Source organism: Sarcophilus harrisii, chromosome 5 (assembly GCF_902635505.1).
Source record: "Sarcophilus harrisii chromosome 5, mSarHar1.11, whole genome shotgun sequence".
Taxonomy (NCBI): domain Eukaryota; kingdom Metazoa; phylum Chordata; class Mammalia; order Dasyuromorphia; family Dasyuridae; genus Sarcophilus; species Sarcophilus harrisii.
Window position 1 is genome coordinate 244,861,939 of NC_045430.1, and position 27,135 is coordinate 244,889,073.

Consider the following 27,135-nt stretch of genomic DNA (forward strand, 5'->3'; position numbering starts at 1 on the left):
GTTAGAAGATCTGGGTTTTCAGGTATCCTTGGAAGGGTTTAGATTCCCATTTTCCTATCTATAAAATGAAGGAATAGACCAGTTAGTTCATCTCTAAGATCTCTACAATTCTAAGAACCCCTATGGATCCATCTAAATGTGATTCTATTTCCAGGCTTCAAACCATCCTTTGGCTTCTTGATTATTCCCATTAATCTGCTCTAAACTGAGGTCTAAGGAAAGCCATTCCATAAAGATCAGTCATCCCTTTGTAAGATTACATAGTTGGAAAGCATTTCTTCACTTCCACTCTCCTGCCTATGTAAAGACCTCCAGTGGTCTGAAGGCACATAGACATTCCCTTAGGGACAGGAAACATGTACCTAGTTCCAAAATACTAGACCTCCCACCTTCCCTTTGGTTTCAGAATTATAACCAGAATGGCAGCCTAAGAAGAGCCCTTACAAATCATTTTGTCCTTTTTGTATACTATTTCAGCTGAGATTTGCTGTTTCTTCTTAAAACTGTATGAGAGCAAGTTAAACCCCAGTTTTACATATTTTTTTAAAAGATTGAAAAGTCATATGAAAATTAATTGCTTTATGCCAACCACTGGGAGTTCTATGACACAGAAAACAGTGACATAACTTTAATATTACAAGGAAGCAAAAGAGGAAAGAGAATTCACTAGAGACCGCTGTTCCCTAAAATAGAAGTGCTTTCACTGCTGGGGAGAGAACTTTTCAATGGTTTCAGCCTGGGGCCCTGAGACTTCCTTTCTCAGTTCGAAGGCCATCACAGAAAATAGAATGAAAGGGCAAAATTCCCAAGGAAGACTTGGAAATGCAAGCCCCTCTCAGTGCCTTCTTAGATATATTCCAGATTTTAGGAAGTGAAAAAAACCCATCTCTCCTTCCAGCTGCCTGAAAATAAACTCTAAATCCCTTATCTGTCTCAACTCTCAAGGTTCCATGAGTTTCCCTTCATGTTCTCAGTTACTGCTTGCAGTCAATGCCATTGGAAGATCTGACACAGCCAGCCTGTGTAAGTCTCATGGTACACATCCTGAGCCTGAACAAAAGGAGTTGTTTATTCAAAATAATTAAAAATCTCTACCGGTAAATGGTACCTTTTTAAGGAGACTCTTGTTTTCAATCCTAACCTTTCTATATGGGACAGCTAAGTGCCCTGTGAATAGACTGCCAGACCTGGAGTCAGAGAAGACTCATCTTCCTGACTTCAAATCTGGCCTTAGACACTTACTAGCTGTGTGACCCTAAACAAGTCACTTAATTCTGTTTGCCTCAGTTTCCTCATCTGTCAAATAAAAGAGGAGAAAATGGAGAACCACTGCAATATCTTTGCCAAGAAAACTCAAATGGGGCTATGAAGAGTCAGACACAATTAAAAATGATTGAACAACTTTCCATTTAGCCCCAATATTTTGGAAAGTCCTGGACATGGCCTTACCTAGCAAAGCCCCACATAACAACAGTGACTAGGTCATGAAAACCCCAGCCAGGTCTCTATAGGCAGACTTCCCAAGGCAAATGACATAAAAAGAGAATTCTTGATCAAATCTGAAAGATGAGAAACAGGATGTAAAACTTGAATGGGATTCTCCTCTCTGACATGTGATTTAATAAGGTCACTATTTATCATTCTGGTCTTCTATGCAAACATTTTCCATGAAGCTGGTCAAAAAGTAATGAAAATAAAACAAAAAATAGGATATTAAAACAAAATTGTTTTAAGCAACCATTACGAAAAGAATCATAATTCACATAGTCATTTTAACCTCCCCCTCCTAAATTTTTTTTCATGTCACCTAATACTTTGTTCTTTGTTTGACTGAGTTCTAGATAAATACAAAATCAAGAATTAGTACTATACAGAAGGAAAGGGAGAGGCATGGTGGGTATGAAGAGTTCAGTGGTTCTCAAAGTATGGTCTAGAGAATCCTGGGGATCTCTGAAACCTTTTCAGAGGGTCTACAAATTCAAAAATAGTTTTTATTTCCAATATGGTAAATGTCTATAAATGTAATCCAGATAAACAAAAAACGCTTTGGAGAGATCCTCAATAATTTTTAATAGGATAAAGATACTGAAAACAAAAGTTTGAGAACCACTGGTCTACAACAAAAACTCATGGGAAGGAGGGGAATAGATTAGGATACCTTTCCCATCTACCCATCCCAGTTAATGAGCTCATAAAGAATAATGAATGGGTCATAGAGGTAAGGTCTTTAATGAAGGTTAAAGAAAGCATCAGAACCTTAAGGCTAGAAGGGAATTCAGATTCTCTAATACAATCCTCTTGTTTTTTAGACAGAAAAAAAAAAAAAAAACTCTCCCAAGATCACAGTGGCTGTCAGCAATGAAGTTGAGACTTCAACCAAGGGCCTCTGGCTCCTGTTTCAGTATCTTCTCTGTATCCCACACAAAATTTACACTTTGTTATCTATTTATGAGGTGATACAAACAACAGTTTTTAAAAATACCTATTATATGCTTATAGAAAAGTGTATTCTGGAAATATGTTTGAAATGATTGCATTTGTATAACCTATATCAGATTGCTTGCTGTCTTGGGGAGGGGGAAGGTAAGGGAGGGAGGGAGAAAAAAATTTGGAACTCAGGATCTTACAAAAATGAATGTTGAAAATTATCTTTACATGTAACTAGAAAAATAAAATGCTATTGAAATTTTTTTTTAAAAAGAAAAATACATATTCAGTCAATAAAATTTTTTATGTGTCAGACCTTGGACTAAGTTATGGGAAGAGGAAGGCCAATAACAATCTCTGCCTTCAAAGGAACTTACATTATAATAGGAGAGATGACAGTCAAATAATTATAGAAAATCCAAGTATATATTCAATGATAATTTGGAAATAATCAGTGGAGGTTAAGACTAGGTTTTAAGGAGGATAAGAAAGACTTCCTGTGGAAAGGGGGATTTTATCTACTACTTGAAGGAAGCCTAGGAAGTCACAAGGAGATGAGGAGGGAGAGCATTCCAGGGATAGTCAGAGAAAATGACTAACGTCAAGGGACAGAATGTCTTGTTTGAGAAACCACCCAGAGCCAGTGTCATGGATCAAAGAGTAGAGAGCATGGTGGGGAATAAGGTAAGACTGGGAAGGTAGAAGGGGCTGGGTTATGATGGGCTTTGAATGCCAAACAGAGCATTTTGTAATTCATCTTAAAAGTCCTTGAGGCAACGGGAAACTACTAGAGTTTAATGAATGGTAGAGAGCTAGTTACTGACTTGAGAGGGGCAGCAAATAAATTAACCCCTCGGTGACTTTAGGTAACTCAGACTTTATAAACTGCAGAGCAGGTGCTGGTAGAAGGAATTCTTGACAGCAATGAATCATTAATTTCTGAGTGAAAAGGGGAAAAAAAATCTTAATGGAGATGACACTGGGTTCTGAAAAAGGTGATGTCAGTAGAGCGCAAACAAGGTCTATCAACCTGAAAAAATTTCAAGTCTGTCATCCAGTATAAACAATGATGAACTTGGACGTGGAAGAACCTGTATTCAATTCCTTTAGTCCTGTGACTTTGGGAAATCGTTTAAAGGTCTCTGGGCCTCAGCTCTTTCATCAATAAAATGAGGGGCTTGGATCAAATAACCTCTTAGGTATTTAAGCTCTCTACATATGATTTTAGGACTAGTCTAAATTCAGAGAGTCTCACTGGTCTGACCACAGGATGATGACTATTTTGGCTACAATCACTGGCAAATTCCATGAAATTCCAAGTTTTGAAGGCGATGCAATCTATGTCAGAGGAGGGAGTATGGATATTGGCCAAAGTAATAGATCCTTGAAATATTAGCGTAGAAATTGCTGTTATTACTTTGTGCGGATGTCTTTTGGAATTCTAATTGCCAAGGAACATTTGCCAAGCCCTCTTGTTGAAAATCTCCTATCCTGTATATGCTATACCATAATCGATCAGATACATACTTGAGTTGGGGAGAAAATTTGAAATTCATTTATATTTTTAAACACCATTCCTATGTAGTTCAAGATATGTAATTCTAGCATAATTGTTGCCATCTGGATTCTACCTCCTCTGTTCCCCTAAAATTTTCTCTCTAAAAGGTCCTCAATATGTCCTAGATCAATCCAATGGGCTTTCTTTTTAGTCCTCATTCCCCTTGACCTCTTTAAAGAATCTGACCTCATTCTATTTAACACTCTTTTCCCAATAGTTTCTAAGATACCATATTTTCCTAGTGTTTTTCCCAGCTCTGAAATAGCTCTCTCTTTTTTCTTTCACTGACTTATCTTCCTCTGTACCATTCTCTCTCCTACTTTTCTCCTTAGAAATCTTAGTCATTAGCACAACTTTAATGACAATTTTTTTAAAATGACACAAAAATCTCTATCTTCAACTTTGACCCTCCCTTCCCTTCTGAAATCCATACCACTATGATCACTTGCATGTCCCCCCAGCATCTCAGGCTCCACATATCTCAAATTTAGCATATTTTCTTATTTCTTAAAAACAAAAACAAAAAACAACTCTTCTTTCATACGTTACTATTTCTATTAATGATACCATCATTTACCAGATTTGCTACGTTCAAAATCATACCTTTATATATGATTCTTATTTCTACCCAATCTCTCATATTCAATCATTTACCAAGTTCTTAGATTTAATCTGGGCAACATTTCTTGCACTTGTCTCTTCCTTTTTTCCTCCTCCCACCTCTATCTTCTGCGTTCATTCTCCTTCCTTGGAGCTTCTCCCCTCAATCCATCCTTCATCCCTCTCTATAAATAATCTTCCTTAGGGACAAATCCAATAATGGCACTTCTCTGCCTACTAGAATGAAATTTGTACTCCTCTCGACCAATATTTGAGTCTCTCAAAAAATCTTCATCAAAACAGCGCCCTCCCATCTTTACAGCCTTACTTCCTCTATGTATTCTTAAACTCCACCCAAAATATTCCCTAGACACATCCTAACTTTTTTTTTTTTTGGTACTATTGCCCCCATTGTTCCCTCTTTCTAGAGGAGCTAACATTTCTATAGCATTTACTATGTGCCAGGCATTGTGCTAAATACTTTACAGTTATTCTTTCATATGTTTAACATGATTGTACATGCATAACATCTATCAAATTGCTTGCTGTCTAAAGGAAGGGAGACAATCCCTATATTTATGCCCACATGCATTTTTGATTTCCTTCACAAGCTAATTGTACAATATTTCAGAGTCTGATTCTTTTTGTACAGCAAAATAACGTTTTGGTCATGTATACTTATTGTGTATCTAATTTATATTTTAATGTACTTAACATCTACTGGTCATCCTGCCATCTGGGGGAGAGGGTGGGGGGTAAGAGGTGAAAAATTGGAACAAGAGGTTTGGCAATTGTTAATGCTGTAAAGTTACCCATGCAATATATCCTGTAAATAAAAGGCTATTAAAATAAATAAATAAATAAATAAAGGAAGGGAGAGGAAAAAATTTGGAGCTCAAAATTCTACAAAGATGAATGCTGAAAACTGTTTTTACATGTAATTGGGAGAAAAATACTATTAAGTAGGGACAAAACCCCAATTATTTCATTTCATCCTCACAATCACCTTTGAAGATAGATGCTATTATTATCCCATTTTACAGATGAAGAAATAGAGGCAAAGTTGTTGAGAGCCTTGCCCAAGATGATCTAGTTAATGACTGAGATAGAATTCGAACCCAAGACTATCTGACTCCAAGTCCAAGGCTACACCTACTATACTATCCTGCCTCTCAACTAGAGACCATATTTTATTCTAAAAGGAATTCTTAAGCTGAGGCCTGTGCATTTAAAAACAAAAAACAAAAAAACCCGGAAAAACCCTGCATTTCAAAATAATTAAAATCTTATGTACTACAATTTTATTATTTTATGAATTTAAAGACATGATTCTGAGAAAGGATCCATAGGGTGCAGAAGACAGTCAAAGGATACAAACAAAAAACTCCTACTGGAGTTGCTGAGTTTGGAACAATCCTACAAGATCAAGACCTCAGTGAAAATGAGAAGTTTGACATAAAAAATAAAAATGTATGCTTAAATTACTAAGCTATTTATGGAAATGACAGGCTACCCCCAAAACTCTGAATAGTGAGGATTTTAGGTAACGAACATTTAGCAAAGCTTCATTTTAGTCCTCCAGAGGTATCAAGGTGACCCCAGAGAAGCCAACAAAATGCATGGTCCAAGAAGGTTCACCCCGAGCTGGAAAGGCTTCAAGAAACGGCCCTGCCATGGGCCCGAAGAGACTGAGCAATTGCCTCACCAAGTTTGGCCAGGCTCACTGCCAGAGGGCTGGCCACTGGAATGGACTACAGGGTTTAGGACAGAAAAAGCATCTTAGAAATCATCTAGGCCAATCCCCTCCGTTTACAGACAAGGAAACGGAGACCAAGAAATAAATACGAGTGGCTTTGCCTAAAGTCACATGGGTGTTAAACAGAAAATCTAGGATTCAAAAACAGGTCTGTCTTCTAAGGGCCCTTTCCTTCTTCCCCAGGGCATGGAAGACTCCCTGCCTCAGTTTCCTCATCTGTAAAATGAACTGGAAAAGGAAATGGCAAAACACTCCAGTATCTTTGCCAAGAAAGTTCCAAATGAGGTCACTAAGAATGAACAACCACAAAATTCATGTAAGATGTTGGGGTCTCCCATTTGAAGTCTTCTTTGAAGACCCAAGTCAGGTATTGACTCCCGCAGGACACTTTTATCTGAGCACTCTTTTCTTTCACCCTGGTGAGGGTAAGCTCCTTGAGGGAGGGGATCCTTTCTTCATCTTGTCTCCCCAGTGCTTAGCACAGTGCTCAGCATACAATAGGTACTTAACAGACCTTTACTGAAGGGAACTTTACCAAATGTCCCTTTACATCCCAGTTACTTGACTTATTCTATCCTGTACCACTCATATTTGGATCTTTTGTCCAAGCTATTCTTTTAAAATCCCCGAGTCTTGTTTTTCATACGTGGTGGGTAACAATGTTCTCCATGGTTTCCTGTGACTAGAGAACTAAAGAAACAGAAATAGTAATGATAATATAATAATGACAACTAGCATTTAATGCCCACTATGCATTATGCATTGTGCCGAGCACTTTACAAATTTAATCTCATTCCAGCCTCAATCAGCCTTGGAAGTAAGTACTATTATCCCCATTTTACTGAAGAGATGAATGAGGCAAAGAGAAATAACTTGGTCACAGTATTTTATCTATTAAGTGTCTGGAGAAATTTGGTTACTATTTTTCTTAAACACTAGTAATCCCCAAATGTGAGCAATTTGGGGGAAGATATCCTATGATGCTGGCTAATAATCATTTTAAAAAGGGACTATTTCTCTTTATTATCATAATCCTTATCAATAAACCCCAATAGGCAATAGAAGGACATATCCCATCAAATATACTTGCCAGCACTTGGGGAAGGATAGTCCTGAAAACTCCCAATCGCTAAAAAAATATGAGCTAAAGATGTTTGTGGAAGCCCTGTTTATAGTGGCTAGAAACTGGAAAATGAATGGATGCCCATCAATTGGAGAATGGTTGGGTAAATTGTGGTATATGAATTTTATGGAATATTATTGTACTGTAAGAAATGACAGCAGGATGAATACAGAGAGGCTTGGAGAGATTTACATGAACTGATGCTGAGTGAAATGAGAAGAACCAGGAGATCATTATATACCTCAACAATGATACTGTATGAGGATGTATTCTGATGGAAATGGATTTCTTCAACAAAGAGAAGATCTAACTCAGTTTCAGTTGATCAATGATGGACAGAAGCAGCTACACTCAGAGAAAGAACACTGGGAAATGAATGTAAACTGCTTGCATTTTTGTTTTTCTTTCCGGGTTATTTTTACCTTCTAAATCCAATTCTTCCTTTGCAACAAGAGAACTGTTCGGTTCTGCACACATATATTGTGTCTGGGATATACTATAACATATTTAACATGTATAGGACTGCCTGCCATCTCGGGGAGGGGGTGAAGGGAGGGAAGGGAAAAATTGGAATAGAAGTGAGTGCAAGGGATAATGTTGTAAAAAATTACCCAGGCATGGGTTCTGTCAATAAAAAGCTATAATTATTTTTTTTTTAAATGGGCAACTTGCAAAACTATGCTGTGAAATACCTAAATTTGCTTTAAATCATTTGACTTAAATGAGAAATATTTGATTTTGCACATTTCCTCTGAGCAAACAGATTCAATATTATTTAGCCAGTTATTTATATCACAATAAGAAATTAAGCTATGAAACAACTACATTATAAAACTGAATTATATACTGTAATCATTATCATTTTTATAGATACTTCAGCAAGGAATGCTCCCAGTTTTACACACAGGCATTTCCTGACCCTGCTATGTCATTTACTTCTGGCAAACCCTATTCTTTATCTACACGTATTTCTTTTTCTCTTCCAAAATAGCCTAGCACCCACATTAATGCTGTGTCAGTATCTAACCAATTTAGTCTCTGCATACCATATTAAAAAAACTCATTTCCTACTCAAGAAGTCCAAGTCCACTTACTTTACATCCCAATAAAGCTGAATTCCCTGACAAAAAAAAAAAGGCGCAAAGATCAAAGATTGAATTGTCAGGAGCCTTACAGGTTAATTACTCAATCTCCTCATTTTAAAGATGAGCAAACTGAGGCTCAAGGTCACTCATTGGGTATCAGAACCAGGAGAACTTAATTCCTCAGGATTTTTTCCACTTAAAAAAAAAATTCTTAAAGTCATATTAAAATCATGACATATAATCTATTTATACAAAAACAACTTCCCGTTCCCCACATTCATTTACTCATGATTTAAACAAAGAAGAGTATCAAAGAATACATCCATGTTTACAATTTCCCCACTTACTGACCATTTTCTCCTTGATCCCACAAAGAAATTCTAGTAATTCCATGTTTATAATAACAAAGGGAAAGGATGAAACTGAAATGTCAAAAATCCAACGTTATCAAATTCTTTTGCAGGAACAAGGAAAGGGAGGAATACAACATTTGTCAAAATATTTACTAAATAGCCTTGATAATTAGAAATTTTTCAAGGAACACTCAGAGAACACAAGAAAGAGATACCTCTCACATACTGAGTATTGAAAAACTGGAAAGTGGTAGGTGGGTGGGAAGAATCAAATTCTTGTTTTCACTGGGACTTGTCCCAATGAGGGTGTTGTATAGCCACAGTTCAAACATATCTACTTCTTCAGAAGGATTCACTAGCCATTAAGAATACCAAAATGAAGCTTCAGTTCTACAGAATAATACATGATCCCCTGGATTTCTTCACACTGATTAATGTTCAAGATTTCCCAGAGGGAAGCAGGGTTTCCTTCTATATTGATGTTGTTACATGATATATCACAGAATACTTTGAAGAAAACTGGAATTTCCCTTTGTACAATACTCATTAAGCTGTTTGGGGTATTCCCCACCCTTTCTAACCAGTAAGTGATTGAAAATTCTAATGAAAATATAACCACATCTGCTCAAATGCTTAATCGTTACAAATTACAAAATCAGAGGTAGCAAGGTGGCACAGTGAATAGTTGTATGATCCTTGGCCAGTCATTTAATTTCTCTCAGTTTCCTCATCTCTAAAATGAGGAAATTCACAGGATTGGGTTGAAGATCTAATAAGTAAACTATATGTGTTTTGCAAACCTTGAAATGTTTTATCAGGACTAACTATTATTATTGAATATCTTATTTGATGAGAATCTTGCTTTGACTCTGCCCCCTGGGATTTCTCTGCTCCCTCCTGATCTTTTTTTTTTTTTTTTTAAACTCTAAACCATTTTTCTAACCATCAAAAATTGTGTGTGTGAGTCTACATTTTCTTTCCATTTTGACTGGTCTTAGGTGACTAACTTAGAAACCTTCTTTAGTCCTGAGGGAGGAATTAGACATCCTTTTTCTCCTCCATCTACCAGTCTTCTCATCTCATCCTGGGGAAAATTGGTCCAGAAGAATCCAGTCATTCTGAAGTTGTGCTGGGCATTTATAAATTTGGTTCCTTGTTGTCTTCTTTGTACATCTTCTTATATGCCCTCCTGTCTGAGGGCTCATCCCTGTAGAAGGGAAATTTCCAAATAACTGAAATTTCTTCCCTCCCTCTCCCCCTTTTCTCCACTGGGGCTATATGACATCGGTGTGGCAGACCACATCCACCAAGTTTGCCCGTCCTGGGAGACTCTCATAAATTCTGCTGGGGGAGGGGGAGTCCACTTAATGTTCTGGGACTCTTCTTGTTTGCTTGTCATGGTGGAGATACCATAAGCAGGCTACCCATTGGTTGTTGCTAGTTGGCTGCCTTATCTGGTTCTAAGCATAATGTGTCAATTAAGTCAATATCTAATGTGTCAAATTCAAAGATTAATAAGAAAGCTGGAAAACAGGAGAGAGGTGATCTAGGTCTACCTACCATGAATGAAAAAAGCAAATCCCCAGAGTTTACCTTGCCCACTGTCACACTGGTAGCCAGTGAGGAAGCAGGATTCCATGGCATATGCTCAGCAAGCAGATAACTCTGATTGGGGTGGGGGGAGAAAAAGAGAGAGACAGACACACACAGAGAAAAAGACAGAGGGAGAAAGGGAGACAGAGAGAAAAGAAAGAGAGAGTCAGTCAGAAAGAGAGAGAGAGAGAATATATAGTGAATATAATAACAACTGACACTTATGGAGAGTGAACTGGTCACAAATGTAGGGCTATTAAGTCTGACTGAAAAAAACAGCCAAGGACTTTGAAATACTCATGGACAAAATCAAGGAAAACTGACTTCTCCATTCAGTTGGAAAGGAATCAAGTGGTTGATGGATATGTAATACTTAAAAGAACCAAGAAAGGCAACAGTACTCCAAAGGAAATTAGTTTTGTTTAAATACATATCCTTATTTTCCCCATCTGTCATAGTGGAGTCTCTAGTCAGGACACATGGATTGTAGAATGTTTCATGGGAGGATGTGTTCTCTTTTGGGAAAGTTTCGGACAAGCCGGGGGTACCCAGAGGAAGGTGATCCAAATAACAAGATGCCCAGAATCTGTTACCTGAAGACTGGAAGAAGGAATTGAGTTTTCAGCCTGGGAATGAGAAGACTGAATGAGATACATAATCCCTGGCCCAAGAATCTGAAAAGCTAGTTGTCACATGGAAGAGTGAAATGGCCTGTTTTGCTTGACTCCAAGGAGAGAGTTAAGAACAATGGGCAGTAGGGCAGAGGCTGTCTCGATGGTGAATCTGTTCCTTCCTAGAGTAGAATAGACTGCCTTGGGAGGCGGTACCTCCCCCATCTCTGGAGTTTTAAGCATAGATGGATAAGGGGACAATGCAGAGAGGAACCTTCTTCAAGGTGCATGGAGATTGAATGGAGTCCCTCCTGAGACTCTATGATAGAACCATGTAAATGTGACCCATTGGTCTAGGAAAGAAAGAACCTTCGCAATGAGGAGTTCCTAGACTCTCCTTCCTCTTAATTGCTCATCATCTTGATGACATGGGTGGCAAGGATGGCTACTGGACAGAAAAATACCATAGGACCACATAATTTTTTTTTAAAGCATCAAAATTAAATCCAGAATTCTCCATAAAAATGCTTATAAACAAATTAATTTGTTTCTTGTGTTCCACAATTCACATCACCAACCCTTACTTAATGTTTCAAGCCTTACCAATTCTGAATGGAGTCTGTAATTATGAAAACACTCTTTCTCTTTCCCTCTTCTCCCCCTTTATCCATATCTATCTCTCTCTCTCTCTCTCCCTCCCTCCCTCCCTCCCTCCCTTTGTCTTGTCTTGTCTCTCTCTCTCTCTCTCTCTCTCTCTCTCTCTCACACACACACACACACTAAATCACTTAAGTCTCACAGTGCTCCCAATGAAATCACAGTCCCTGATCAAAATACACAACAGAATTGAAGGCATTTCCCTAAGAAGCACTATAGCAGGAAGAATCCCTTGGAACTGGAATTGAAAACTTGGTTTCAAATTCCACCTCACACTCATGAGGGAGGGCAACTACATGGAGAAGTGAATACTCAAAGTCTGGGGCCTGAAGTCAGGAACTGAGTTCAAATTAGACAGTAGACACTTATCAGCTGTGTGATCCTGAGCAATAACCTCTGACTCAATTTCTTGCTTTGTAAAATGGAAAAAATAATAGCACTACTTCCCAGGGTTATTGTGAGGATTAAAAATGAGACAATATTTACAAAAGTGCCTTATAAACCTTAAACCGCATTATTTTTATATGTGAATAGCTAGCTATTATTATCATGAGCGGACAAGATATAACTTCGGAACTTAGTTTCTTCATCTATGAAATGGAGCTTTTCACACTAATACTCCTTATTTTACAGGATAAAATGAGATTAAAAAAAAAACAATCTTAAAGTAAATAAGTATACTTTAAAAATGCAAGTATATTATTCATCTCTGAATTGACATATAGATTCTAGGTAATCAGCCAAAGTTCTCTCTCTGTCTTATCTTCCGACTATATTATACATGCATCTATTAAGCATGTACTGTATGACAGGTTTTGTTATGGTATATATAGCAGTCATTGCCTGGAGAAGTACATTCCATTGGAGGACACAACATGTTTACATATAACTTGAAACAAAATATATATCAAATGACTACAAGGTAATTTTTTGGGGATAGGAATGTCACTAGCAGCTGGGGGGCTAGGATGAATACTTTTAGAGAAGGTCATGCTTGAACTAGGAAATCTGGGAGTTAGAAATGAAGAGGAGGTGGGTCAAAAACTATAAAAACAGGGAGATTAGATTGGTCTCCTCAGTCAGAAAAGTAAACATTTATTAAGTACCTATTCTGTGTGAACTATTAAGCTACTTGCTGGGAATAAAAATACAACTAAAGAAAAAAGATGAATTTAGTGGGACCATAGAGTGTATGATAGACTAATATATACTAAGGCTGGAAAAGTAGGTTGAGGCTAGGCTGTCAGGGGCTTTAAATGGCAAAGGAATTTGCATTTCTTCCTAGAATTAATAGGGAGCCCCTGTAGTTTATTGAGTAGGGGAATGACATGGTCAGACTTCTGATTTAGGAACATCAGTCTTCAAGCTGTGAGGAAGATGGATTGGAAAGGGGAGAAACTAGAGGCAGGGGTACCAATTAGCAGACTATTGAAATAGGCCAAGAGAGAGGTGATAAGGGCCTGAACTCTGTAACAAAAAAATCATGAACCAGGTTCTAGCAGAAATTACCCCTTGGGGGGGAGAGAGGGAATAGTATAATTTTTCTTGATTTTTTTCCTCGATGACTCCTAGTCATTAATTTCTAAAGCCCTGGACACACAGTAAGGCTGAATAATGTCCATGGCTTCCAAGGATGGACCCAAAGCAAGGCAGGAAAAAAATACCACTATCACTACTACCAAGAGAAAAAAGAGTGGAAATGGAAAGAGTCAAGAAAAAGCTAAGTTGAGGAGTCATAGGATGCTATCAACATTTAGGCTGTCTGACTCTGAGAGAGATTCTTTTCTGAAAAACCGGATGCCAAATCCTGCAGTGTTGTTGTTGTTGTTGTAATTCAGAAGTAGATAGATATCTTGCCAACTAAGGGATTTACTGGGAAATTTCTAACAGACTCAAGGGTTCCACCTAATCTCCTCGAATAGCAATTGCCTTTGTTTTTAATTCAGATGAATGTCCACCAGAAACTACACATAAGAGCATCCTGAGACTTGTCCTAGCATAGCCAGAATAACCTAAGGACCCAGCCACCAATTCCAAGAATCTATGAGATCACTCAGCATAAATCCATCACCTGACGTTAGAAAAACGATTCAAAGTCCTCACTGTATCCCCCTTCCTCTTACCCCATGGGGGTTTCATAGAATCACTTCTTTATGGGAAGAATGGCACTTTAAATACATCTATGTAATTATCCACTTCAAATAGGATATCTAAATGGTAGGGGATATCAAAAGAAAACCACTGGGTATTTGCCCTCTGAGCTCAGCACAGTGCCTAGTACAGAGTGGGTGGGAAAGTAGTAAAGATCAATCAATCAAATTCTATGGTGAGTTTTTTTCTCCTTTTTTAAGTATTACAGAATTACTGCTGTTTTAGGTTTTGGGTTTTTTTTTTGGGGGGGGGAGTAATAACTGAAATGAAATATGTTCCCAAGAGTACAATTGCTAAGACTCTCTCCCTCTTGAGGTTCCATTCAGTAATTTCAATGTAAATAGAGGAAAAAAGAATATAGGAAAATAGTGGAGGGTTTTTTTTTTTTAGAGGTAAGATAAAACCCAGAAACATGCAGCCTTTTAATCTGATTTCATCTTCTTAAGACATCCCCTCCTTCTTGATCAACGGCTTTCCTCCTCATCTTCTCAATTGCAATAGTTATACCAGACAGCATATCTTACAAAAGTTTCTTTGGTTTATTTCTTTTTTCCTTACTGCACCCTTTAAACTAGACCCATCCCTTCCCTGGCCTTATTGCTATGACAAATAACACACAGATCATGCAGGATATAGGGAGATAACACGAAATTTCCTCATAAAGATTGTGTAGACACTTGGATTCCCAGGAAGAATATGGGATTTGGTATTTCAAAGGTCATTCTTGGGTCTCTGCTTTGATGACTCATCTTAAATTGTTTGAATTCTTACAGACATAGTTAGCAGTTCTTATTTACATAATATCATCCACAGATCCATAAACTGACCAGCAGGGAAAGTTGCTGAGGTAACCATGGAGACAACAGGGCCGCCCCCTCTGTCCCCCTTTCCCAAGCAACCAACATCAACGAGCTACAGATTTTTACCAGTTGTGGAGAGAAAAACTACAACTCCATTGGCTTTTTTGTTATATAATTTGAAACCATGAATCTTCACGAAGGGTATAAGATGGTGGCAGAATGAACAATGTCAACCACACAGTAGGGAAATTCCAAAATCACTAAGAAACTCTCACATATATTCTCATTTTGATAATTGCTAAACAAGCTCCCCCACCCCCACCCCCAATCTCCTAAATGGACAGGATCTCTGAAGGCCTGAATCATTTCTGCCTTGATACCCCAGCATTTAGCAAAAGGCCAGGTCAGAAGTGTTTACTAAATGACTGTTGTGTTAAAATGAACTGAATGGGAAAAGAGGTTTTCAAGGACAATTAGCTTACAAAATTTAGGTTAGAATGAAACTTTTTTAAAAAGAACAAATTCTGACATTACTTATCCATTTTTCATCATCCTTTTGGTCTTAGGAAATAGCAGTGTCAATAAATGAATTTGATTATGTCTATCAGCCAGGTTTCACCTTTTCACTACTAGAGGGACATTGCCTTGCCTAAATGGAAATGTTTTTTTTTTTAAAAAGGGATTTTCATTGTTTTCCAGAAGTCTTTTGAGATGAGATTTCAGTGAGGTAGACCAGAGAGGTTTGTTCTTGGCCACTAGGTTTCATATTTCTATTATAAGGGATGTGACTTGAAAGATGCTAATTTTATCCAGAAGGGATATATTTTTTTCCTTAGAGAGGAATTCATAGCTATGAATTAGCATTTCAGAAACCCTTCAAAGTGACAGAAGAAGAAAAAATTTTCTGGTATTTGGATTATACTGAGAGTAGATAGGACTTTCAGGTGGGTAACGTTCTGAACTTAAATTTCTGAAAAAGGATATCAAAGGGATCCCACGGGTAGAAATCTAGCACTGGAAGGAACCTTTCAGGTCATCTATCTTTCACTTTGCAGACGAGGAAACTGAGAGTTGATTAGGAAATTAAGCTAATTTGCACAGGTGATAGGGCTAAACGTTCATGCTAGGAGACCTACTTTAGGATTCTCTCTACACAATAGCAGAAGGTAAACAGGGCAGCTAGGTTGCCAAGTGGATAGAGCATCCTGACCTGGAGTCAGGAAGACCCTGAGTTTAAACCTCAGACACTTACTAGCCTCGTGACCCTGGGCAAGTCACTTAACTTCGATAGCCTTATCTTCCTCTCTTTAAAGAGAAGGAAAAGGAAATGCTTTACTCCAGTATCTAGGCCAGGAAAATCCCCAAAAGGTCAAGAGTCAAAAGTAATAGCTTGAGGGTTAATTGGGTTAATTCATTCAAATCAGTAAGTATTCACTTATAAGTCAGACAGCTGAGTCAAACAGACGCTAGAGACCCAGTTGGAAAATGACTCAATTCCTGCCCTCAGGGAGTTTGCAATCTAAATAGGAAAAAAAAAACCTTAATCCGACCCCTCAGGAAGCTTTTTTAATTAAAAGAAAATGACAGGATTGTACCGAGGAAGCTAATAGGGGGGAGGGAGGGAAAAGAAGGGATGACAGACCAAAATAGGCAATTTTACAATTCAAGGTAGGGTATGACAGAGGGAAAGAGTTTAGGGGAAATTTCAGGAGTACAGTGCATTGTCAGGGAGGACGGGGCATCTTGCAGGACATTACAAAGCAGTGGGAAATGTACTAGATTTGAAATAGGAGGATCAGTGGCCGGCCTTCACAGAGTAAATCCCTTTAACTGGCCGTTTCTGCAAGCCCTCCAAGCTCTAAAATTAGGATTCCATGCTATGTCCAGTCCAACCTATTACCCGACTAGGAAATGTTTCTAAACCGGGGACAAATGCTTGTCCAGACTTGGCTTGCAGATTTCAAGTAATCGGGGTCACAAGAGACAAGACTAGGGGACCCCCCCCCAACTAGGAAATTTCCCCCTACATCCACTGCTGTCTGGATGAAGTTATTAACATTGTCATCCACACAATTACCAACTGGAGCCTTGCTAAAGAAGTCCCGGGGTCCTACACAGTCCTTCCAGAAAACAAAACAAACAAACAAAAATAATGCAGGACGGCAAGTCACTTAGAATCTAGAAACATTAACTCTTTTCTCCAAATGGGTCGGCCCAGAGATGTCAACGTCTCCCGGACAGGCTAGCACCGAGCTGTCTCGTCAATTAACTAAGCAAATGGGGCAAAAAGCCTTCTGGCGTCCCTTCGACAGTTTTCCAAGCGTCCCCATCACTAATAGACACCACAGAGAGATAAAATGTGGGGATGCCCCAGCCAAGCCACCGGGCTGCTGAAAATTCTTGAAACCCCAAGCATTTTCTGCAAAATTACAGCAAACTGCTAACCAGTCCACTCCACTAAGCTCTCACTTTGAATCTTTCGAAAATTCCCCAGTGAGTGAAATGAGAAACGTGGGGGTCCCCAGAGGGCTTCTCGGCTCGGGTCCCTAGGAAAACTCGGAGGGGCCGGCTCACGGCGAACACCGGGGCACCCCCCGGGGCCGGGAAGGTGGTGCAGGGGGCAAAATGGGCAGGCAAGTCGACGGGCGTCATTGCTTATTGATGAGTTCCCTTAAGAAGCGTGTCCCAGTACTGTGCGGAACAAGACAAGAGCAGCCCGAGTCTGCCCTCAGGAAGCTCCCCACCGTACGAAATGCACATCACCGGAGAGTTAACAGGCTCGGAAACCATTCCCTCCTCTAAGCCTCAGTTTCCTCATCTAGAAAATGGAGATAGTTACTTAAATTGGCTATTTCATGGGCACTTTCGGGGACTCCCGAGTCAAGGACCCGACCTATCAGCTGTACAAACGTTGCCAGCAAGATTCCCTCCTCTAAGCCTCGGCGTTCCCACTTAGCAAATGGAAACATAATGCTCGGGTCTTCTCTGTTTTGGGGGGAGGGTCGAGAAGCCGGGAGTTGGCTTCCCAGACTCCGCTTCCCCCACCTGTATTCCCAGGGGGTCCCAGTGCGTTGGGCGCCCCTCTCCCGGGCGGCCCGCCCAGCCCGGCCTGGGGCCCCCGCCAGCCCCCGGGTCCGCGCGTCCCGGCCGCCGGCCGCGTCCTCCCCGGCCGCCCCCCGGAGCCCCCCGGCCCACCTGACCACGTTGGGGTGCTCGAAGGTCTCCAGGTGCCTCAACACCGCCACCTCGCGGATGGTGGAGAGCGGCATGCCCTCCTCCCCGGTCTGCACCCGCACGCGCTTCAGCGCCACGAAACGGCCTCCGTTCTTCAGGTCCCGGGCCTTGAACACCTTCCCGTAGGCGCCCTCGCCGATCTCGGCCACGCACTCGTACTGCTGGTCAGCCCGGCTCAGGCCGTCCTTGTCCATGCCGCGGCCGGGCCGCCGGGCCGGGGCCGCCCCGGGCACAGGAGGGGGACGAGGACGGGCAGGAGGCGGCGGAGGACGGGGGTCGCGCTGCTGCCGTCTCCGCTGCCGGGGCTGCCCGGGTCCTGCCGCCGCCGCCGCTGCCGCCGCCGCCTCTGCCGCCGCCGCTACCGCAGCTGCCGGACGGACGCGGCGGCCGCCACCTCCTCCTCCTCCCGCTGCTCCTCCTCCTCCGCTCTCCCTCTCGCACTCTCTGGGTAGCTGCTGCACACACTCCTCACCCTCACCCCCGCGCGTGCGCCCCCAGCCCCCACGCCTCTCGCTCCTGCTCCGGGCACCCGGGCTCGCTCCCCACCCGCAACCCCGCCGCCGCCGCCGCCGCCGTCCGGGGGATCTGGGGGTCCCGGGGGAGCGCTCCTCAATTCCAAACCATTTCACCTAAAAGAGAGAAGAAAAGTGCCTTCAAGCATCCCGGAGGGGCAGCTCTCCCCGATCCTCCCAAACCTCCTACCCCCGCCCCCCACCTTGCCCTTGAATCCTCCGGGGTTCCCTGGGCCCTTGGCTGCGCTCAGGACGGTAAGGAAACAGCCCGTCTTTCTCTCCCTGCACGAGGTTGACCTGTATTTGTACCCAGGAGCTCCCCGGAGAAGTAGCTGGGGCCCCCGCGGGGAAGGAGGGAATCGGCTTGGACACAGCTTCTGAGAGGGGCGGGCGGAGGGCGCCGGTGGGGGGGGGGGATCCGATAGGAAGGGGGGAGCCTAGGGGCACACTCGTCTCCTCATCTTCACCCTTATTATTTTGGGCGTCCCAAAAGTCTTTGTGGTTCTAAGCTATTAAGACTTTAAAAGGCTAAAAGACTATGGGGCCACTAAATATAATTTCGGTGCTTTTCCAAAACCTCGCACTGCCCCCCAAGGAGTGGGATTTGCAAGTCAGTCAAGTCAAGCAGCATTTATTAAGCACTTAGAAAGTATAAAGCACTGTGCTGTTTTGTTTTCTGGAGTTTCTTTTTTGTTCCTCCAAGGACTGACCCTAAGAGTTTTATGTGTAAGGAGTCCTTGAGGGTATAGTTGTGCGAGGCAAAATTGGGGGGAGGGGGGGAGGATGTGCAACAAAGTCTGAGTAAGGCTCATAGGAGAAATGCCTATTTTTCCCCCCTCCCAGGCCTTACTTAGGGGACTCTCCGACTCTCCACTAAGCCCCCTCTTTGAGGAGGGGGATGGGAGAGGGAGGATGGGAGCAATAGCATTCCTTCCTTTGACTGCGAGGACCTCCCTCATAGAAGAAGCGCTAGCTGGCCCACGTCTCAGCCCCGCACTTATATACCAAGGAGGTGGCGGAGGGGATTTGACAAAAGGAAGGAAGCCGACCGCAGTGGGGAGAATTTCTCCCAAGGGTGCATCAGGGGCATATCCCTCCATATTACTTTCAAGACTATCATCCCAGAGGAAGATTATCCTAATTCTGTGTTTCCCTGGAGTTCTTTCCAAAGGGTTCCTCCCCTAAAACAAGCCTCAACTCCCACACTCTCCCTCCACCTCTTCTTCCTCAAACTACAGAAGGTATGGGGGGGGGGGGAGGTGTGTGTGCAAATTCTGAGCCCCGGGGGTATTCGAGGAAGGGGGGGTGGAGTTAAATTTTGCCCCGGGCGGGGTTAAAACAGCTCTCTGCCCTGTGGGCACGAACCAGCCTGGGAACCTCAGGTCTGCCTTCTTCCCTGCAAATCCAGCTCCGGTCTCAGATGCCAACCAGGTAGCAAACAATTTTACTGTAACTGCGGACTTTAGGGAAATGCACGAATCGGGGCTGGAACAACTCCGAGAAAACCCCGGGGGAGTGGGGTGGCAAGATCTCAGGAGAGATCTCCACCCGTTACTGTCTCGAAGACAATGCGGCAGCCCCAGGGACCGCCTGCAGTTTGGGGGCGGGGGCCTGGAGAAGGGCAGACCCCGCTCTCCCCACCCCCATTCAGCCACTCTGACCTTGCCGCTTCACCCCAAACCCCCACCCCCGCGTTCCTGGCCCTACATTTTTCACCCCAGCAACCTCTCCGAATTGGATAATTCTGAAGTACCTGAGAGGTTCAACCCCAGGTCCGCTCGCCTTTGGTCATTAATTACAAAGCAACAAGCGATAATGAATGAAAGTAGCGACCACAATAGGCTTCATGGAGAGCAGAAGTCAGAACTGTGTAAACCCCCCCCCCCAACCCCCCCTACACTCACACACGTCGCTCAAAAGTTTTCCTTAAATGGTGAGGGCGAAATCACTGGAAACACGCTAAATAGATTCCCTGGGACCTCCCCACTGTGGGTCCGGGGCCACACAGGTAGCCGCAGCCGAGTCCCGGCTCCGCCAGCCTGAGACACCGTCGCCTTCCGCAGGGCTCCAGCCCAGTCGGGCCAGGAGCCGTCCTGTCACTAGAGGCAAAGCCTGGAGGTGTCCCACCCCCCGCAGGAAAAAAACATGCCTGAAAATCCCAAACTGCCTCCTTAGGGCCTCGCACACCATCCCCTTCTCCCAGTCGGTGATTGGGGGAGGGGGCTCTGGGCTGGGTTTCTCCTCTCCTTACCCCCAGGGTCTTTTTCTCCCTCATTTCTCTCTGTGTCTCACCTTTCCCTTTCTTTCTTTCTCCTGGGTTTCCCTTCCCTCTGCCTCTCCCCCTTCCCCAGCCCCCCTTCTCTGCGGCCGGCCCAGGCTCAGTCTGAGACAAGCAGGAGAGCTGGTGCTTCCCCCCCTCCCTCCCTTACTTTTTTTTCCCTTGCTTTCCCACGCTGGCTGAATGTGACTTGACCCCATTTCAAAAAAGTTTGACATAGTGCTTCAACATTTCCGCATTCCTCTGCGACTACAAAGGCTGCAGCCGCCTCCTTCTGCTTTCTGTCTCTGCTCTCTCTCTTCACAGTCAATGAAATCCTTCATGTGCCTCAGCCCAAGCCTGCCAAATACCGTCAGGGTCGCCACTAGCGCAATGACAAGAGGCGAGCCCCAGCCAGGGGAAAAGACACACAGCTAGGGACGCACAAATGCACAGACGTCGGCAGAGACGTGCGTGTGCATGGATGCATACAGAGCATATGGGCCATGCACGTGGCCAACTTAGTCGCTCCCCGGGGCACTAGCTCGGGGCCACGTATTTTTGCTAGGGTTCCAGGGTGGGGGTGGGGGGGGGGGGGGAGTGTGACTCTGGGGATTTTTTTTTTAAACGGAAGCATCCCTTAAGAGCGGATGCAAACGTATATTCTTGTGTCACCCTAAAAGCATGGGCGCCGACGGGTTTTGGACACAAGTCCAAGGACATTCGCAAGCCTATTGGAGTGGACATCAAGGGGCCTGTTGTTTAATTATCACGTGGCGGGGAGTTAACAGCTCCCGTAGCGTCACCAAGGACGCTGGGGAGGGGGGGGGGGCGGGGAGGGGGGGGGAGCGGGGAGGGAGGGATAAGAAGTACCTGGGTGAAGGGGGGGGGGAGAAGAAAAGAGTACGGAGGAGCGAGGGTGTCCCGGGAAGGAGATGCACAACGGTTTTAAAAATGCTAACTGGCGAGAGTGTGATGTCAATTTAAAGTTCCAATTGGAAAAGTTCAGAAGAGGCCGAAAAAGCCCGGAGCTGCAGTGTGTTTGTGTTTATGCCCGCGGGGAGGTGGGGGGCGTTCGGGGTCCGGATGCCCCCAAGCCGCGCGAGTAAGGGTCAGCGGCTCGGTCCAGTGCCAAGGGCAGCCGAGTGACCACCCCCGCCCCTCCCCCAGCCTGCATTCCAAAGCGTCCTTCACCCTGACCCTCGGGGGTTCCGGCGGGGAAGGGGTTAACCCGAGCCAGGGCTGCGAGACCCCCCTCTCCTCCTAGGCCCCCCCCCAATCCACTTCCCCAGGCTTATCTCTCCCTCTCCCCCCCCCCCCCACCTCGCAGAGCTCCCTCACCTGGAGGGGCCCGGCCGACTTCCCCCCCCTCCCCGGCCGTCCAGCGAGTCAGTCCCTCCGCACGTGTCGGGCAGTCCGCGCGGAGCAGGTAGCCCGGCAGCCGGGGCCGGAGAAGGGACAGCGCGGCCGGGGTGTTGGGGGGCCCGGAGAGCCGAGACCAGCGGAGCGGCGGCTGCAGCGGCGGCTGGGGCCGGGGCCGGGGCCGGGGCTGGGCCCCACTCGGGGGCGGGGGAAGGAGGAGACTGGCTCCCTCCCAGAGCCCCACCCGGCCGAAGGGAGGGGGTCGCGGGGGGACGCGAGGCACCGTCTGGGGTCCCGGCTCGGAGCGCAGCTCAAGGCAAACGTGCAAATGAAAGCCTTCCGGAGGAGAGGCAGCCCCAGACGGGCCGCTTCGGGGGCCCCCAGCTCCTGCTCGGCTCGGCTCCCCTCCCGCAGCCCGCACTCTCGAGCTGGGGGCGGGGAATTCCTAAATGAAAGTTTCCGGCTTTCACTGGGGGGTGGAGAGGTGGAGAAGGGGGAGAAAGCGCAGCCTGGGTTCTCGGGGACCACTGGGTGGGCTGGCCGAGGTGGAGCTTCTAGATGGTAAACTCCCCGAGGGCAGCGACCTGGCCCGGGAGCTGGAGCACCGCGCAGAACTCAGAGCCCGAGTGGGCGTTTAATCCAGGCGTGCCGAATGGAATTGGAGCTGGCCCGGATTCCGGCTCTGTTGTGGGCTGGAGGGGGTGGGAGAACCCCAAACAACCCAGAGTCCTTCGGAGGGGCCAAGGGGGTAAACACTGCACCAGAAACTTACAATTAGGGCAAATCGAGAGCTGTGCTCAATCCCCTCAGCCCTGCCTGCCCGAGCAGCTCGCAGAGAGGAAAATATTCTTCTGTCCGAGCACTTTTCATTTTCAAGATGAGCTACATTTGTTTTTGTTTTCTTCGCTTCCTCTGGGAGCTGTCAGGCACTCTGATAGTTAACGATCTCGGTGATGAGGCTGGATGGTTCACAATTATTAAGTAATTACCAGCTGCTGAGGCTCACTAAGGCATTTCTGGTAAGCTAAAAGACTGAACTTGAGTCTAAAAATAAATAAATATATAAACATATATGTACATATATGTGTGATAAAGAAAAACTGGAATATGATTTGATACGTTACAATTCAGATGCATTATTTGGAATACAGAAATATGAAACCTTTTTTTTAAAAAAAAAAATCTGACCTGCTGAGAAAAACAAAAATTAATTGAGATGAAAAGGAGATTTTGGAGGGGGGAAAATCTTCATGATTTACCTTATAGAAGAATAATTTTTAATGAGTGCCTTATTGGAAATAGGTAAGTGTGTCAAAACAAATGTCGTTTATTTATAAAATTCCAGAAACACTTTAAGTTCAAATTAATAAAGTCATATTCTTTTGTTTTGTGGGAAAAAAATTAATCCTCCAAAATTCTGATTTGCATTTGAAAATATTCTCATTGTAAATAGTATCTGGCTTTGTTTAATTAAACTTTAATTTTCCAGGCTACTGATTGCACAGTGTGATTTTTGTTCTTCATTAACAAAAGATTACATCCTATGTAGCTGTTTAAGTGATGGTGATTAAGCGGAAAAAAATTCTTTATGGCTTCACATTCTGAATTCCACTAAACTGATTATCCTAATTTATAAATATATTTTAAATGGTATAAAGGACTAGTTCTTTGTAAAATAAGCTAAAATGTCATCACATAAACTTGATCTTTTGAAATAAATTTTGTATAGAGAAGGGTTTTACCTTAATTAAAATTATGGACAGACTACCTTTTTTTTTAGAGATGTCTCAAAGCAACTGACATACCTTGAAGATTTGAAAGGATAATCTTCAGGTTCTGTATTATAGATCCATCATGAAATGGATAAAACATTATATGTTGTGATTGTCCCTTAAAATTAAAGTTTAAGCCTAAAGCATACAATAACAAGTGCCATTGGTGGTTATCATACTTCTTAGTATTTTTAAAAACTAAATCAAAACATCAGAAGGATATGGTTAGTATTAATGAAGCTATTTTAAACTAAAAGCAATTGTCAAGAAATGATCACAGGCTTAACTTGCAATTAGAACAGTTTCAGTAAACAAACAATTTGAAATATAACAAAAGAGCTGTGAACAGTTTCAAGATTTTCAGAAGGGGATCCTGTCTACACTGAATTCCTTTCTGTGTTGTCACTGAATTGGTCAACATTTAAAGCTTGGCTGGAAATTCCTCAACTGAGTGTTATGAGAAGTCTTGCTCACATAAATCACAGTGAAACAAGTCATATATATTTTAACACACAGTTCAGATGGTTTTTATATAGTCTGCTTTCATTCATATTGCTTACCTTTTATATTGATTTAACCTTATCCATCCATTTTTTGTTGTTGTTATTCCTTGATTATGATTCATTTATATCCAAGTCATTAAAAAAAAAAAAAAAAAGTGCCCAGAGCCTTATTTTCAGTTAACTACAGTTAGTTAACACCAGGATGTTTTTGTTTATGGATAACATCTTCTAAAGGTAACAGGTTATCACAACAAAATATGTATGAAGTTTATACACAGGGAAGTAAACTTGGTTTCCATTTGATGAAGTCTTCTTCAAATGACCACAATATAGTATTCAAGAATATTGATTTAATGTCAGTACTTTCAGATTGTCCTAAACAGAATTCCTGAGTTATAAAACCATTTTATTGATTGTGATGTTGGAGAATTAGAATTCCTGGATTCCATTTTCCTTAAATATGCTGCTTTAGCTTGCCTTAGAAAACTGCAAGATAAACAGATTTATAGATCAGATATTTGTAAAAAAAATTATGTTAAAATGGAATTTTTAAAAAATGGTTAGTATGCAAATGGTCATCTTCCCTGAGACTGAGGATAATTATAGCATGTCCCTCACAGAATTGTTGTAAAATAATGTATATAAAATGTTTTGTAAACCATAAAGCCCTGTAGAAATGCCAGCTATTGTTACTGTTGTTAAATTATAAAAAAAAATTATTGCGTTGGCTTTTTGAAATAACAAAAATATTTTTCAAAAATCCTTAGATGGATCTGCACTATCAATTATTTGTATAATTACTCATTTTTTCTACAAAAGTCCAACACTTGCTATTCCAATAAAAACATTTCTATGTCATCAGTTTCTTTTGCCTAAATTCTGTGAAATTTTAAACTTATGATTTTTATCTTATGAATTTTACCTTTCTAACTAAACCTAAAAGATGCTGTTTTCTAACAGATAGAATACAATGTTATGTCATCTTTTTTCCATGATGTTTTCATTTCCTTCTTTTTCAAAATAGAGCCCTGACATGTTGCTCTGAATTTCATGTAAAAACAAGTCCTATATAAATTTGTCCTAGTCTCTTAAAAATCTGAATTTTTTCAAGTTTGTGCTTCAGTCTTTGATATAATCTTACTTGTCACCCATTTGAAAGTGACCTGTAGGTCCTTTACCTTTTTATTGTTAACTATGACCTGTTAAACTTTATTTGAGTAGTGCAGGATCAAAAGATTTTTATATTTCCTGTAAAAAGATAAACAAAACAAAAAAAAGTATCTTTGGAAAATACAATCTCCTAGGGCTTCAAAATTAGGAAGGAAAAATATTTAGACACTTCTTACCTTTTAGAATATTGTTTTCATATTCTATCATTACTCTGTAGCATGTCCATAATATATTCATTATGTAATTGTCCTGTTTGAGATTATCACCTAACCTTATTTCCTTTTCTCCTTTTGCTAAGGAATTCATATATATATATATATAAATATATATATATATATATTTCTGACAAATACCTTATGGTAATAGCATGTTGTTTCAACATGTTTTGAAACAAATTCTTGGAATCCTATATAACTTCTTTGGGAACTCTGAATAATCTGAAAATACCATAAAATCATATTTATGAAATATGGTGGTGATAGTTTTGAATTCATATCCATCTAAAGAGTCACAATGTTTTTGTTAATTTTTTTAAGTTGCAATGATCTTATCTTTTTCCTAAAACATGATCCCACAGTTTCATTGCCGTAATCATCTTTTGTTCTATCAAAGATAAGATGAAGTTTTTTTAGATAAATAATTCGGATTAGCCATGCAAAGTACCAACTCTTTTTTTGTTTTTCTTTTTGAGGGAGAGGGTGATAGTGGTTATAAAACTTCAGGTAGAAAGAAAAAGAAAGAAATCATACCTGGAAAGAATCTGGTGAACTGCTGGGCACACACAGATACACATGAATTAAGCAAATGTTTTAAGCACATGATGAGGTTGTGGGGACAATAGACTGAGCATGAACACATCAGATAGGGAATATTTAGAAAACCTAATGTTTTGTTTTTTTTTAAAGGAACTGCACTTATGTCTGTCTCGAGCAATTAAATCTGTCTTATTAAATAAGATTACCTAGTTAATATATTCATGTTCATATAATATTAATTTATATTTTCCTGTTTTATATTTTTCCCTTGTATATAGTATAGACTGGCTATAACTCCCTTGGCCATTTTGAAGAGAGTATGGTATCCTCCTGTGGATCAAAGATTTTACCATTTCTTTTTCAAGCTCTACTATCAACCAATTAACTTCTTCTTAAAGTCACTTAATCATCTCTGCCTTAGTTTCTTTACCAATGAACTGAGGATAATTTTCCCCTTAAATAAAAAACAAATTAAACAAAAAACCTCAACCTTTTGCCCCTGGAATTCCCACAGCCTCTTCCCATCTCCATCTGTAAGAATGCCTCTAGAAATATGTTTATAAGTCATCAGGTGAACAGTTTTCATGAAATCCTAATAAGGATAAATATACTAATTTCAGCATCATTGTAGGTAGATGGTTTCTGCTCTGTCTCAGAAAAGACTGTTACTAAACAGTGCAGAATAAGACTGATTTTGGAATAGCCAGGAGAATATTTAAACACACTCTGATATTTGCTTTCGCTTGAAGAGGTTGTTTGAACATTCAGGTGAATGGGAAATCTAGCTTTTTTGGTTGAAAGCAAATCAGATCTCAAGTTGCCACTTGGTTCAAATATCTGGGTAGGGGTTAATGAT

At 41.9% G+C, this 27,135-nt stretch overlaps 1 protein-coding gene across 2 annotated transcripts in view; it reads right to left on the minus strand.

Annotated features, from left to right (window-relative positions):
* CDK6 (cyclin dependent kinase 6) overlaps positions 1-22,620 on the minus strand; it is a 260,245-nt gene extending 237,625 nt beyond the window's left edge. Inside the window, exons 1-2 of one of the 2 annotated variants that reach the window (XM_031940016.1) lie at positions 22,059-22,620; positions 17,910-18,577 (exon numbers count right to left, since the gene is read on the minus strand). In XM_031940016.1, coding sequence (XP_031795876.1) covers positions 17,910-18,142 — 233 coding nt within the window. In that variant the 5' untranslated portion in view covers positions 18,143-18,577; positions 22,059-22,620. Of the gene's footprint in view, positions 1-17,909; positions 18,578-18,663; positions 19,677-22,058 lie in introns of those variants that run through there. The other variant, XM_031940017.1, reaches the window with a different exon arrangement.
* Between the last annotated feature and the right edge of the window lie 4,515 nt (positions 22,621-27,135).